The sequence below is a fragment of the Typopeltis vanoorti genome, chromosome 13 (assembly GCF_054136105.1).
Source record: "Typopeltis vanoorti isolate ZY-2024b chromosome 13, IOZ_Tvanoo_1.0, whole genome shotgun sequence".
Lineage (NCBI taxonomy): Eukaryota > Metazoa > Arthropoda > Arachnida > Uropygi > Thelyphonidae > Typopeltis > Typopeltis vanoorti.
Genome location: NC_143561.1, coordinates 102,409,272 through 102,423,534, shown reverse-complemented (window position 1 = coordinate 102,423,534; position 14,263 = coordinate 102,409,272). Strand labels below are relative to the sequence as shown.

Below are 14,263 nucleotides of genomic sequence, written 5' to 3'. Positions count from 1 at the left end.
AACAAGTGTTCTCTGCCAGGTTGGCAGGAAAACGACCCAGAGGAAGACCAAGATATAGGTGGATTGATACGGTACAAAGTGCCTTAGAGGATAGAAATATAAGATCTGATAATGTTGGAGTCTTGACAAGTAACAGACTGATTTGGAGGAAAATTGTAGATAGGAAGTTAGTAATGATGTAATTTTTTCATGTAGTACTGTCATATCCTGTACACCCCTTGAGGGTACATGGCAGGAATTTGATGATGATGATGATGATTATATTTTTTAAGAAATACAATCATAATTGTAGTTTTTTGTACATAAAAGAAAGAAAGTTATTTCGATGTTTCATAAAATGTAATAGATTCATCTGACGGAATAATGTCTTTTTCTTGTCAAGCAAAATTTCTTCATAGCAAGCCAATGATTTTTTTTATTCCTTGCCTTGTGGTTACAGTTCGTTCCTAGTAAGAATCTATGTCCTCCAAAATCTGTAAACCTTTCTTTTATGATTGTCCTTACTGTGGATTCCTGTAGATCAAACTTCTTTGCTAGCTCACAAATTTTCATTCTGCCTTCAAAATCCTTAATAATGTTGAGTTTTGTTTCAAAAGTCAATGTTTTTCTTTTCTTGCTAGCTTTAGAAGAATCGGACTTGCTTCTTTTGAACGACATTATTATTTTTTATGTGATAAAATTTTTATCAAGAGCATAACATTAAACAATCGCAAGGTTTGTAGACTATAAAAATTGTGTATGAATGGAGACTGCAAGAAACATGTCAGTGTTCACATGCTGTGAACGCTTGTTCACAGCATGTGCGACACTGGCAAAGGCGGCCAGCGCCGGAAAGATACAACTAGAGGCATGAAGTGGGACAGGAATACGTACATAAGAAATTGCATAACTCCGGATTCGCATAAGTCGGTGTATGACTGTACAGCAATGAGTAGGTATCAAAATAATCTTCTCTCTTCCATCACTATATGGATGATGATGAGGCCGAATGAACTCTTTCCACTTCTGTCTGTCCCAGGAGAGTCCGAACAATTCTGTCCAGTTTGGTATCGCTTGTTGTGATTTGGTTTTCAGGTCCTCTTTTATTTTGTTTATCCATCTAATTCTGGGCCGTCCTTTGGATCTTTTACCTTCCAACGTTGTATTCAGGGCTTTAGATGGTAGTCTTTCTGTTCCCATTCTGGTCACATGGCCAAACCATCACAGTCTTCTTTCTTGGATTTTGTCTATTATTGTTATTTCTTGTTTTAGTCATTTCCTTATGCCTTCGTTTCTTAGTCGATCCAGCAGAGATACTCCAAGTAATCTTCTTAGCCAACCCATTTCAGTAACTAATAATTTTTTCTCTTCAGTCTTTTTGAGATTCCAGCATTCACTTCTATAGAGGAGTATTGGAAGGACCATTGTTTCATAGATTCTTACTTTTGCTACTTGTTTGATGTCTCTTGACTTCCATATTTTATTAAGTCGTCCAAAAATTTGGGATGCTTGACTGATTCGTCTGTTTATATCTTTTATAATTTCACCATTGTACTCAATAACTCCTCCAATGTAGGTGAAGTTTTCTACCTACTCTAGATTCTTACTATCAATTTCAATTTTCAGATTGGTTTCTTCCTTTTCCTATTTGCATAATTTTTGTTTTGTCTATATTTATATTTAATCCAGATTTTATACACTCCTTCTTTATTTTATCAAAAATTCGCTGTAGATTTTCTTCTGTGCTTGCAAGTAATGCAATGTCGTCTGCAAATTTTAAATTTGTCACATTTTTCCCATATATTTTGATTCTGGAGTCTTCATTGTTTAAGGCCTTATTGGTTGCTTCTTCCAGTGTAAGATTGAACAGGTCTGGTGACAGATTGCATCCCTGTCTTACTTCGCTCTCTGTGTGGAACCATTTGGTTAAGGTGGCCTCCATTCGTACTGCACTTTCAGATTTCTTATACTTTATTCTTTATTATTCTCATGGTTTTGTTGGGAATTCCAAATTCTTCCACAGTTTTCCATAGTTCTCTTCTACGGATTGAATCAAATTCCTGACGAAAGTCTATGAAATTTATGTAGCAACTTTGGTTGTACTCTAGTGTCTTTTCTATTAGCTGTCTTAAGGTGAATAGTTGATCAATTGTGCAGAAGTGGCAACTCTGTTTCACTTAAAACCTCACAAAGCCCAATGACAACTCGGTGACATGGCGAGTAGTGCCGCCATTAAATAAGCACCTGCTGGGGTCACTGCCCCTGACATTGGGAAGCAGCATTGTCAGTACTGACACAAGGTTGAAGCCAAATGATGACGGAAAAGCTTGTGATCAGAGATTTGCAGATGGCAATATGATTATATTGTGTATGTCTGTAATACTGCAGAGCAGAAAGCAAACGGAGAAACTACTGCTCTACCTTATCTCCAGAACAACCACCATGGCGAGCAAACCCTTACAATTGGCCCCAAGTTCCCGGCGTCCCTTAAATGGGACAGGGGTGCGAAGAATCTCCGGGCTCAAAATGGTGTCTACTTTTAAAATTGCAACTTGGAATGTCAGAATGCCACAAGAGAAATGAAGAGGCTGGGCATCCGGATTTTGGGAATTTGCGAGACAAGATGGCCAGGATCTGGAAAGTGTCAACAAGATAATACGACAATGTATTACTCTGGGAATGATGAGAACAAACATCGACATGGTGTAGCTGTAATAGTAGATGAAGAAATCAATAAATCAGTAATAAATTGGATTCCATTTTCTGAAAGGATAATGCTGTTACAACTTAAGGGAAACCCCATTAACATAAATATCATCCAAGCTTATGCACCCACAGCTGACAAAAGTGAAGAAGATGTTGAAGAGTTTTATGAACACCTAAAAGAGATTAAAAACCTAACAAAGAAACATGATATAAACATAGTGATGGGTGACTTCAATGCAAAAGTGGGAAGAGGGGGTGATGGAGAAATTGTTGGCAAACATGGCTTAGGCACCAGAAACGACAGAGGAGACCGTCTGGTCCAGTTCTGTTAGGAAGAAGATCTAACAATAGCAAATAATTGATTATATACTGATAAATAAAAGATTCCACAGTAGTATAAAGAGTGCAAAGACTTATCCTGGAGCAGATATCTCATCAGACCACAATCCCATAGTTTCAGAAGTACGTCTTAGATTAAAATCAGCTAAAAAATCACAAAAGAAGAAAAAGAAAATTGATGTAGAAAAACTGAAAGACCCGAACATAAATAAAAGTGCCAAGACACAGCTTAACCTGCGATTACAACAGATTAACATAGAAGAAAATAAAAGTGTGGAATCTCTTTGGAATAGCTTAAAGAATGCCATCATAACAACAAGTATTGAAGAAGTAGGTTATGTGAATAATATAAAACAACAGGAATGGATGACAGATGAGATTCTTTCTCTTATTGATACAAGAAGAATGTACAAAAACAAAGACCTTGCCGGGTATACAGAAACACATAACATCAAGAAAAAAATAAAAGAACCAAGGAAAATTGGATGAAAAATTTATGTACTGAAATTGAACTGCTTCAGAAGAAACATGATAATTTCAATCTGTATAAGAAAATCAACGAAATTTCTGGAAAACTGAGGAAAAAGCAAATAGTGTCTCTAAGAGACGAAAATGGAAAAATAGTTCTAGAAGAAGAGAATAAAGCACAGATTTGGGTAAAATATGTAACAGAACTTTTTAATGATACTAGACAGAAGCCTATAAATATAAAAGATAACATTCAAGGACTAGCAATCATGAAAAGCGAAACAGAGAATGCTATATGAACAAGTAAAACAGGAAAAGCCAGTGGACCAGATGGTGTGCAAACAGAATTTTTAAAATTAATAGAACCAGATAACATCAAACTTCTTGAAAAACTATTTAATAAAATATATGAAAGTGATGAATTTCCATCAGATTGGCTCAAATCTACATTTATCACTGTCCCAAAGAAACCCAAAGCGAATTCCTGTGGTGACTTCCGACTTATTAGTCTAATGAGCCAAACATTAAAAATATTTTTGAAAGTAATTCAGAATCGCATTTATAGAAAAAGTGAAGAAACTCTAAGTGAAACACAATTCGGCTTTCGGAATGGTTTTGGTACTAGAGAGGCCCTTTTCTGTACCCAAATATTGATACAAAAATGCATAGAAAAACAGAAATCTGTCTTTATGTGTTTCATAGATTTTGAAAAAGCATTCGACAAAGTCAGACACACTAACTTAATAGAAGTCCTTCAACAAATAAGGCTAGACGAACAAGACATAAGACTAATAACAAATCTGTATTGGAATCAGTCAGCTACCGTTCAATTAGACAACATTACCACCAGTGATATTAACATCAAAAGAGGAGTGAGACAAGGATGTGTGCTCTCACCACTCCTGTTCAACATATATGCAGAGGTAATCTTTAAAAAAGCATTGGAAGAATGTTCAGAGGGAATCACAATAAATGGAAAGATTGTTAACAACCTTCGATATGCAGATGACACCGTGCTAATTGCAGATAATATTATGGATCTCCAAAAACTCATTGACAGAGTATACATAGAATGCCAAAGAATGGGAATAAATATAAACATCAACAAGACAAAATACATGATCATCAGCAAACATCCAGCCTCATCAATGAAACTGACACTCAATGGGAAAAATATTGATCAAGTGTCAAGATATAAATATCTTGGTTGCTGGCTTAATGAACGGTGGGATCCAGAAATAGATATAAAGACAAGGATTGAAGTTGCACGGCAGTCCTTCATGAAAATGAGAACACTATTCTGCAATAAAGAGCTAAACATGGAAGTCAGATGCCAAATGCTGAAATGCTACGTGTGGTCTATTCTGCTCTATGGAGTTGAAACATGGACATTGAAGGCGACAACCATCAAGAAAATCGAAGCCTTTGAGATGTGGCTATACAGAAGAATGCTAAAGATATCATGGACAGAAAAAATTACCAATGAAGATGTCTTAAAATCCATTGGCAAAGCTAAACATCTTGTACAAATAATCAAGAAACAAAAAACATCATACCTTGGCCACATCATGAGAAACAGCAAATACCAACTTCTACAAACTATTTTGATAGGAAGAATTGGTGGCAAAGGAACTAGAGGAAGAAAAAGAATATCATGGTTTGACAACATCAAGACGTGGACAGGAAAGAGCAGTGCACAACTGCTCAGATTAGCACAAGAGTGCAGTTTGTTCGCCAAGATGGTCGCTGACCTTTGATAGAAGATAGCACAATAAGAAGAAGAAGAAGAATAAGTAATATGGGTTTCTGCTTAGCCTGTAAGGAGAAAAAATGTTCAAAACAATGTAGTCAAGTAAATGGACTCCTAAAAAAGAAACAAATACAGTATTATCTCAGTAACATGTCTTCTAGGGAATATACAATATAAAAGGATAACTCTTTTCACTGTTTCCCAGAAAGTTTATTTAGGGAGAACAATCTGAAATTCTTTGGTTATTAGTTAACTGTGAACTATTAATCATAAATTATGTTTCCAGAACAGTTTCCATATGATGATGATCTGAAATGACATAATAATCCATAAAATTTGTCTGTATTATGCAACATGCAATGTTAAGCAGGAAGATCAGAAAATCTCTCTCTCTGGAATAATGCATGTAAACTGAACTATGTAATAAATGGAAGCATGCAATAAGAATATTTTCTGAGATATATTTCAACACAAGTTATTAAGCACTTATGTTACTCCAAATTACTATTACAATACTATATAGCATAGATTTCCTACTGTTTTTTATCAGCTGGAAATGAGAATTTGATATTAAGCAGCTGTCAAAATTGAAAAATTAATCATAAGAAAAAAGTTTTTAACATTAATTGTTATTAAGAACATGCATATTTCTCTAGGAGTTTTAAAACTCCTAGAGAAATACACACATAATATATAACATTAGTCTTTATTCATCCCTTTGGGCCAGAGAAGAATGAAAAAAAAAAAAAAAAAAAAAAAAAATATTAAATTAGACTCACTTTTATTGGATAAATAATAGCTTCCTTGATTAACTTTTTTGCTTTATGTAGTCCAACAATATCATTCCATGTGATGTTTGGATTTTCTAGAAAGATATCCTATGCAAATATGTAAACATAGACAATAAGTATTACACAGATTTATGTATGTAATCTTTTGTTGCAGGAAAAAAGTAAGTGCATGAAATTAATTTAACTAATTAAAATGAAACTATACAGAACTCAATGTCTTGCTAGATTTGATAACCAGCATTATCAAGAGCATATATACACCACAAACATACCAGCATTATTGTAGAAAGTTTTTTCAGTTGGTTATAAATTAATATGCCAAGAAATTGTATTCTTATTTATTATTTTATCCAAGTGTAAGCAAAGTTTTTGCAAGTGTGAGTATCCTCACAACCAGGCTACTTGTATATAGAGATTAATGACTTCACATTAATTACCTTCATATCTCATAATGCAAAGCACACATCCTTTTGGCTGTGTATACTGCTATGCATTATGGGAAGGACCACTACTCGCATTGGTTTTGACCATTATTGAAATACTGTTAAGGTGTGGATGCACCTATCTCCAAAATTTTGAGTGATCTACAAGATCAATAGATCTCAAAGTGACCCAAAATGTTCATGACCTAAGTAATCAAAATTTGATCAGTAGATCTACCAGTGACAAGCAAAATCTACCACCAAGAAGAGCTGCTCTATTCCCCAGAATCAAGTCCAAAGATGAACATTAAAATATCCACAGGAGAGCCAGATCCAGAAAAGATACTAAGGTTTTTTTTTTTTTTTTTTTTGGAGATGAACTGAGTCCTTGACTCTTTATCCCTTCATCTGATTGAAGAAAATGTGTGGATGAGATGTTATTGAGCTAAAAGCTCTAGTCATGGCTGGGTAATGGCAATAGCCAAGCCTCAGTTAAAACTTCATTGGCTAAAGCATTGCCATCCTGGGTAGATCTAAGTCCATATTCAATTCTCAGATACTAAGGTTGAAGCAATGCAGAAATCACATATATTGCATATACAAGAAGTGAAAAGGTGTGAAACCTTATTATTAAAATTCACTGGATTACAGCAACTTGGAGAGAGTTTTTCAGTTGGATATAAATTAAATTAAATATATCAAGAAATTATATCCTTGCTTATTTCTTTATCTAAGTATAAGAAAACAAAATTTGCACATTAAGTATCTTCACAACTAGGCTACTGACTTCACATTAATTGCCTCAGTATCCAATAACCCATAGCATCATATACACTCGAAAAGATGTGTGCTTTGTATTATGGGATACTAAGGCAATTAATGTGAAATCATTAGCCTCTATAGTCTAATCAGGAAGTTATTTCACATGCAAACTTTGTTTGATTACACTTGGATAAAGGATTAAAGAAGAATATAATTTCCTAACATATTTAATTTAATTAATACCATCATTATATTAACAGCTCTAACTGTGTGATCAGTATTTAAGGTGAAGCAAGATCATGGCATTACAAATGGACTTCTTTGGAAAAATGATCTTAGATGGCAATCTAAAGATTTGAATCTTTTCATGTGTAGTACTGATTGCAAATCTTTATTATTATTATATTATATAGGTATCTTCCTGGAATCAGAAGCCTCGTCATGGGGGATCCATTATTTACATACTACCAATTTTTATACAATACCTGTCATACATATTCTTAAACTCATTCACTGATGAAGCATTCCCAACCACCTCTTGCACCCATTCCACTCATTCACCACACTCCAAGCAAAAGAATCTAGTCCTTGATTAGCCCTTGCTAATCATACTCTTACACAGTTTCCATGGGTGATCCCTTGTTCTCTCCCTTCTTGCCATGTACTGAAAAAAGGCCTTCAGTGTAAATCCTATAAAACCCCTTTAATAACTTACATGCTTCTATCATGTTTCCTCTTTTTCACTGATCAGCTGGATTTCATGCCCATAGACTTTCAAGTCTGTTGGAAGCATTCCATAAACCTGCCACAATCTCTGTCACTTCCTTCTGGATCCTCTCCAGCACTTCTTCATCCCCCATAGAATCCAGGTGACCAGATCTGCATGCAGTAGTCCAGATGTGGCCTTATTAAAGCCTTATACAGGGAACAACAACTTCTCTATCCTACTTATTAGTGTGTTCTTCAACAACCAGGTAATTTGAGATGCTGTTTTAGCTACCATTGCAACAATATGCCATCTAAATGTCAACTCCCTGTCCTCAATCACCCCCAAGTCCCTTGCTTCATCAGTTTCTTGCAGTTCGGTTCTGTCAATATATTACATAGCTTGTGATCTCTTCTTCCCAGAATGCATCACCTTACACTTGGCCACATTAAATTAGCAGCCATTTATCTTTGCCCATATGAAAGCAAAAGAGATGCACACTTATAAAGCCTTTGTAAAGTGGGAAAATAAATAACTTCCTTTTTCTTAGAAGTTAGTATTCTCGTCTGCACTCAATTCAACCTTGACCACCTTAGCAATGTTGCCAAAACTCTAATTCTAAGTCCACTAACTCCCAAGTCTCTAGCTTCATTGATTACTTGCAAATTCCCATTAATATAATACCCTATTTGCAATGTCCATAATTAACTGTGTCCTTTACTTGGCTGTTTAATAAAAATCTTGGAATGGGGTAGGTTCCTCGAGTGGAAAGAGGGTAAAATAGTACCATTGCATAAGGGTGGAGGTAGGAAGAGGTAATATCATTTATGCAGGCCTGCATGAATTTTAAAGGGCACTCTTATTTTAGTAATCTGGTTACCTTTTATAATAGAGTAACAAGAGGCAGTGGATAAAGGTAACACATGCAATGTCATTTTAATTTTTTTTTATTTATTTATTTTTTTGAATCTAAGAGTGTCTATAACAGACCGACGAGAAACAAGCACAGAAAAACATGAAGTTAACATACAACCTCAGCAGCAGTTTAATTATGCAAACTTCCTCTGTTTTCTTTTTATGCTTAGAAAAGCTATAAGTGGTTTATTGTGTTGGAATTTAGCAATTGCTACAAAGGGTGCACACTTACTAACAGATTGTGCAAGCTTTATGAATAAAAAGATAGAGAATTAAGTAGGTCCAAAACATTAAAAGATAGCAATGAAATTAGGTGTAATCATAAGGATAAAAGGCGTGAAGAAATAAGGTGCAGATTAGGTCTGAGAGAGGTACAAAGGAAGGAAGTAAACAAGTTTATGGCCAAATTCTCTCCAGAAAAATTGCAGGAATTTAAAAAATTTTCTTAAAGAAATTTTTTTGGGGGGGGAGAGAAAACCTATGTAAAATCGTGTATACTAGGACCTTTGTTCAAAAACCTCTTGTATACTGATTTTACTGGTAAACAAAATTTACTAAAAAGTTACTTGTGGATTAATAGAGATATTTTCATATTTTTTAATTTGGAAATAATTTTTGTATATTACTGAATATTGTCACCTCAAAGGGTTTTTGTAAAAGAACAGAAAAATAAGTGTAAGATTAATTGTCTTAAGAAACCTCTTAGTCACCAGTAATTCCAGATGGATTAAGGTATTAAATAATGACCTGGGGCAACTGCAAACCTCGAGAGTCAATAGTGTGCAGGGGTTTTGCGACTAATTGCACTGATCAACGAGGGTGATGGGTGCAAACCACCAAAGTACCCAGGGGACAATGACGTAACCAAAAACGAAGGTCATCGGGACCGTATAAATAGCAGTTCGCTACGTCGAAACGAGGTCTTGTCTTGTCTTTTTCTTCGAGTACGAGTTCGAGTCAATCCAGTCCCGGGTCAGTGAGAGGTTTCGAGGTCACGCGGGGGTTCCGACCTGAAGTTACGATGTACGCTATGTCAGTGGAGTTTTGGTAACATCGTCGGAGATAATTTATAAACGGCATCGAAGACCTGTGTTCCAGATAGAAAAATGCCAAGGGACTGACGCGACTAAGATAAGCTGTTTTAGAAGAATTTAGATGCTGAGTTTCCATGCCGCCAAGTTCCTGTTGTCCGCTGATAATTAAGATGGATCTCACAAGCCCCAGAAAAAGGTATCCCAGTTCAATGCTAATGTCAAACGGGAACAGGAGGAGATTTCATGGATCATTCAGAGGTACAGACTTCTGTTCAAGTAAGATCTTTTCATTGTTTAGCTAGAGAAAAAGACTGTGACGGTGATTTAATTAAGGGACTTGTTTTATAGTGATACTTGAGGACTTTAGGCCTTATGCTGATAGTCGAGATATTTTGTTATATGTGAGAGAAGGTTAAAAATTTAAAGTGAAACATCGTGTATTTTATGTCATAGCTATTGCCTAAGCCTGCAGAATGTTATGTAAGATTAATCTGAGTATAACCAAGTTTAATGAGAGAAAATTATAGACACGTGGTCTTACTAGAATTGAATATGATGAGGAACTAAATTGTAAACGTAGTCATTAGTTGTAATTTGAAGCATAGAAGCTAATTTACTTAGTACTTAAAATTGACCCATTGCACATTTCATTGATGTTAAATAAATTGTTTTCTTGTTTAAATAACTTGCCTGATTTCTATTTCCAATGCACTACTCATTAATTCGAATCTGTGTGAGCCTTAAAAATAGATATTGTCACAACTGCATAACAGAAAATTTAAGTTGATAGATTTACTTAGAATTGAGAGAGAAAAGTTCCGTGGGGTTTACTGTGTGATATTCTTTGGAGGGAGATTCACCTCCCAACCACGAATTTGGTGGCGCAGCTAGAAACTAAATAAATTTTCCAAATTCAGTTGGGAATAAACACCAGTGGGTCAGACAAAGAGATTGGCTCCAGCCTGAGGTGATTTCTTTGTTCTGTAAGTTTTGCACACGTGAGCTTTATATTATTTTCGGCCATAAGTCAGAAGTATAGTAAAGGTTAAGAAGAAAGGTTTAAATGGGATAACTAAGTTTTACAAAGGTGCAGAAGACAAGATATAATTGAAGATTTGATAACATAATTAAAATAACAACATTTTAACAAAGATGCAGAAGACAAGATATAATTGAAGATTTGATAACATAATTAAAATGACGACATTTTAACAACAGGACTACAGGGAGATGTTTTCGGTCATTTGCAGATGATGTGAAGCTTGGAAGAGTTATTAGTAATAGTTCTGATATGTTGGCTCTTAAAAAGCATTTGAATAAACTAGAAGGGTGGGAAAAGACATGGGAATGTCAGTTTAATGCAACTAAAGGTAAGGTTTTAAAATTTGGGATTCACAAATGGGATGCTTCATATTCACTTGATGAAGTTAAGTTATGCTAAAAGAAGTGGAGGAACATATCAGAACTATTATTAGTAATAGTTCTGATATGTTGGCTCTTAAAAAGCATTTGAATTATTAGTAATAGTTCTGATATGTTGGCTCTTAAAAAGCATTTGAATAAACTAGAAGGGTGGGAAACTAAAGGTAAGGTTTTAAAATTTGGGATTCACAAATGGGATGCTTCATATTCACTTGATGAAGTTAAGTTATGCTAAAAGAAGTGGAGGAAGCAAGAGATCTTAGTGTGATTGTGGATAGAGATTTAAAGTTCTGGGCTCATATTGCAAATTACAGCAAAAGCTGTAAGGCAGAGAATTGCAGCAATGTTGAGGAGAACTTTTACCACTAGAGATAAGTGTATTGTATAAAACTTTGATCAGACCACATCTGGATGTCTGTGCTCAGATCTGATCACTGGGAGTTGAAGGGAATGAAATAATCTTGGAGAGGGTGCAGAGATGGATAACAAAAATTATGTCAGGACTGTACAATGTTGATTATGGAGATAGACTGAGGGCACGTGGACTTCAGAGTTTGGCAGACACAAGGCAAGTGGGTGGGGGGGGTATGAAAATGAGATATTTAAGCTGTTCCATCCATCTGTTCACTGGGCATCCACAGAATGCTGTATGGTCACTCCGATGCTCAGTGATGTGCCACATGAGGCCACATCATATAGTCCTGTTCTTTGCTTTTCTGGAGGAATTCAACTCTCTGAAGATCAGTCACTCCACCCACCCACCCACACACACACACACACTGTCCATCAATCTCATTGATGGTCTAATCCTTCCTCTTTTTCCAGGAACTTTACGTTCTATTACTAGTTCTGAGAAGTCCTCCTTCCATCCTTTCAATATGTCCAAAATATTTTAACTTTCTTCTATCAATATCCTTAAGGAGCCATAAAGTTCTACTGATCTTTACTAACACCCATTCATTTGTACGCCTTTCAGTATTTGATATCCTCAGGAGCTTTCTGCAATGCCACATCTCAAAAGCAGCTATCCATTTCTTATCTGATTTCTTTAGTTTCCAAGTCTCACCTTCATAAGTCATTGGGAAAAACAACTGCAACCAAAATCCTCAACTTTGTTCCCATGGAGACAGATCCATCCTTCCAGATTTTAGACACGTCTCTGACTGTTGTTTTAGTCATTCCTAATCTTCTTCTGATGTCTTCTGAACAGCAATTCCTCATATTAATATTGGATCCCAGGTACTTGAACTTGCTGACTTCCTTAATTCTTTCTCCATTAAGGTACAATTGTTTCTCAAGAGATTCCCTATTTGTATTTCTTTTGAGAATCATGATCTTTGTATTGCTAGGATTTAGTTGAAATCCTCTGTTATTAATGATCTTGTTAACTTTATCAAGAATTTGTCCTAGTTCTTCCTTGTCATTACAGAGGAGTACGATATCAACAACATACCTCATATTACTGATCAATCTATCAGCTATACTAATTCGTGTCTTGAGCTCATCCAATGCTTCACACATGATGTCCTCATCATATATACTAAACAAATGAGGAGAAAGTAAACATCCTTGCCTAACTCCCTTTCCAACCTGAAGCCAATAAGTTAATCCAACACCCGTTCTGTGACTTCTTGCTCCCTGTACAAGTTGGCTATCAACCTGATAGTGTGTTGAGGAAAACCCATTCTTTTCATTACTGTTTGGTAATGTGTTTCTTAGAGTAGTCTAAGAAACATATTACCAGAGGGAGTCTAAATTCTTTATATTTTTCTATGATCTGTCTAAGGCAAAAGATCTAATCTCTGGTGCCTTTACCTTTCCCAAAACCAACTTGTTCCTCAGGCATCTCTGCTCAACTTTCACCTCAATCCTGTTTAGCATCTTCAATAAAATTTTGCTTGCATGAGATATTAAACTAATAGTCCTATAGTTCTTGCAAGCCTTCATATCACCTTTATGTAGTGGTATATAAACCAGCCTTTTCCAGTCTTAGGCAATCATCCTGTCATCCATATCTTTGTAATCAATCTATGAAACACTCTTATCCCTCCATCCCATGCGGCCTTAATTAACTCTGCTGGGATTCCATCTGCACCTCGGGCCTTACCAATGTTAAGCTGCTTAACAGTTTCTTCAACTTCATCCCTAAGTGGAGGAGTTTCCAAATCAGAATTTTCCTGGTAAGATGGCTCCTCCAAATTTTCTTTATCCACTCTGTTGTACAGTTCCTCGCAGTATCCTTTCATTTTTGATTTCCAGTTCTTCTGTTAGTAATGCTCCATTCCTATCTTTGATGACATTCAATTTGGGCTTAAACCTGTGCTGTAGGTCAAGAACTAAATAAAACATCCTTTTATAATTATACCTCCTCAACTGGAACTCGATCCCTTCACATTTGTTAGTATAAAACTTTTCCTTGTCCTGCTTTATGGCTCTTCTGACTTCTCTATGTAATCTCTTATATTCTTCAGTCCCTGTATCTTCCAACTGCCTTCTTTTGATTAGTTCCCATGTTGAATCTGATATCCATGAATCTCTCGGTCTTCTTACTATGCTGAAATACTTCTTGGCTGTATCCTGTATTATTACCTTGACTCCATCCCAAAGCATTTCTGGTGACTTCTCCTCATTGGTCTCCAAAAAATCATCCAACCAAGTTAGTTTCTTCTGTGACTCCACTAGGAATTTCTCTAAAACCATCCAGTCTAGTGAGATATGCCTGACTTAGAAGTTTTTGCAGTCTTAGTCTTACTTTGGCTCTTACTAGCTGATGGTCTGTAACATGATCTGCTCCAAGACAAGTCTGCACATCAGAGATGCTTGTCTTCCTCCGTTGGAGAGCCAGGATGTAGCCGATCTGGTGCCTTGACCTATCAATGTTAGCTACCCAAGTATAGGTTCATCATGGGTATTTCTGGAAGCAGGTATTGGTAATAACTAATCTGTTAGCATGAGCAAATTCCAACAAT

The 14,263-nt window shown here is 35.7% G+C and overlaps 1 protein-coding gene across 2 annotated transcripts in view; it reads right to left on the bottom strand.

Annotated features, from left to right (window-relative positions):
• The window catches only part of LOC150100422 (katanin p60 ATPase-containing subunit A-like 2), a 279,460-nt gene that overhangs the window by 154,381 nt on the left and 110,816 nt on the right, over positions 1-14,263 (bottom strand). For both annotated transcript variants that reach the window (XR_016549239.1, XM_090402560.1), the window contains exon 10: positions 6,022-6,120. Coding sequence is in view for 1 of the 2 variants with exons in the window: in XM_090402560.1 (XP_090258686.1) it covers positions 6,022-6,120 (99 nt within the window). In the remaining variant the exon portion in view is untranslated. The remainder of the gene's footprint in view (positions 1-6,021; positions 6,121-14,263) is intronic.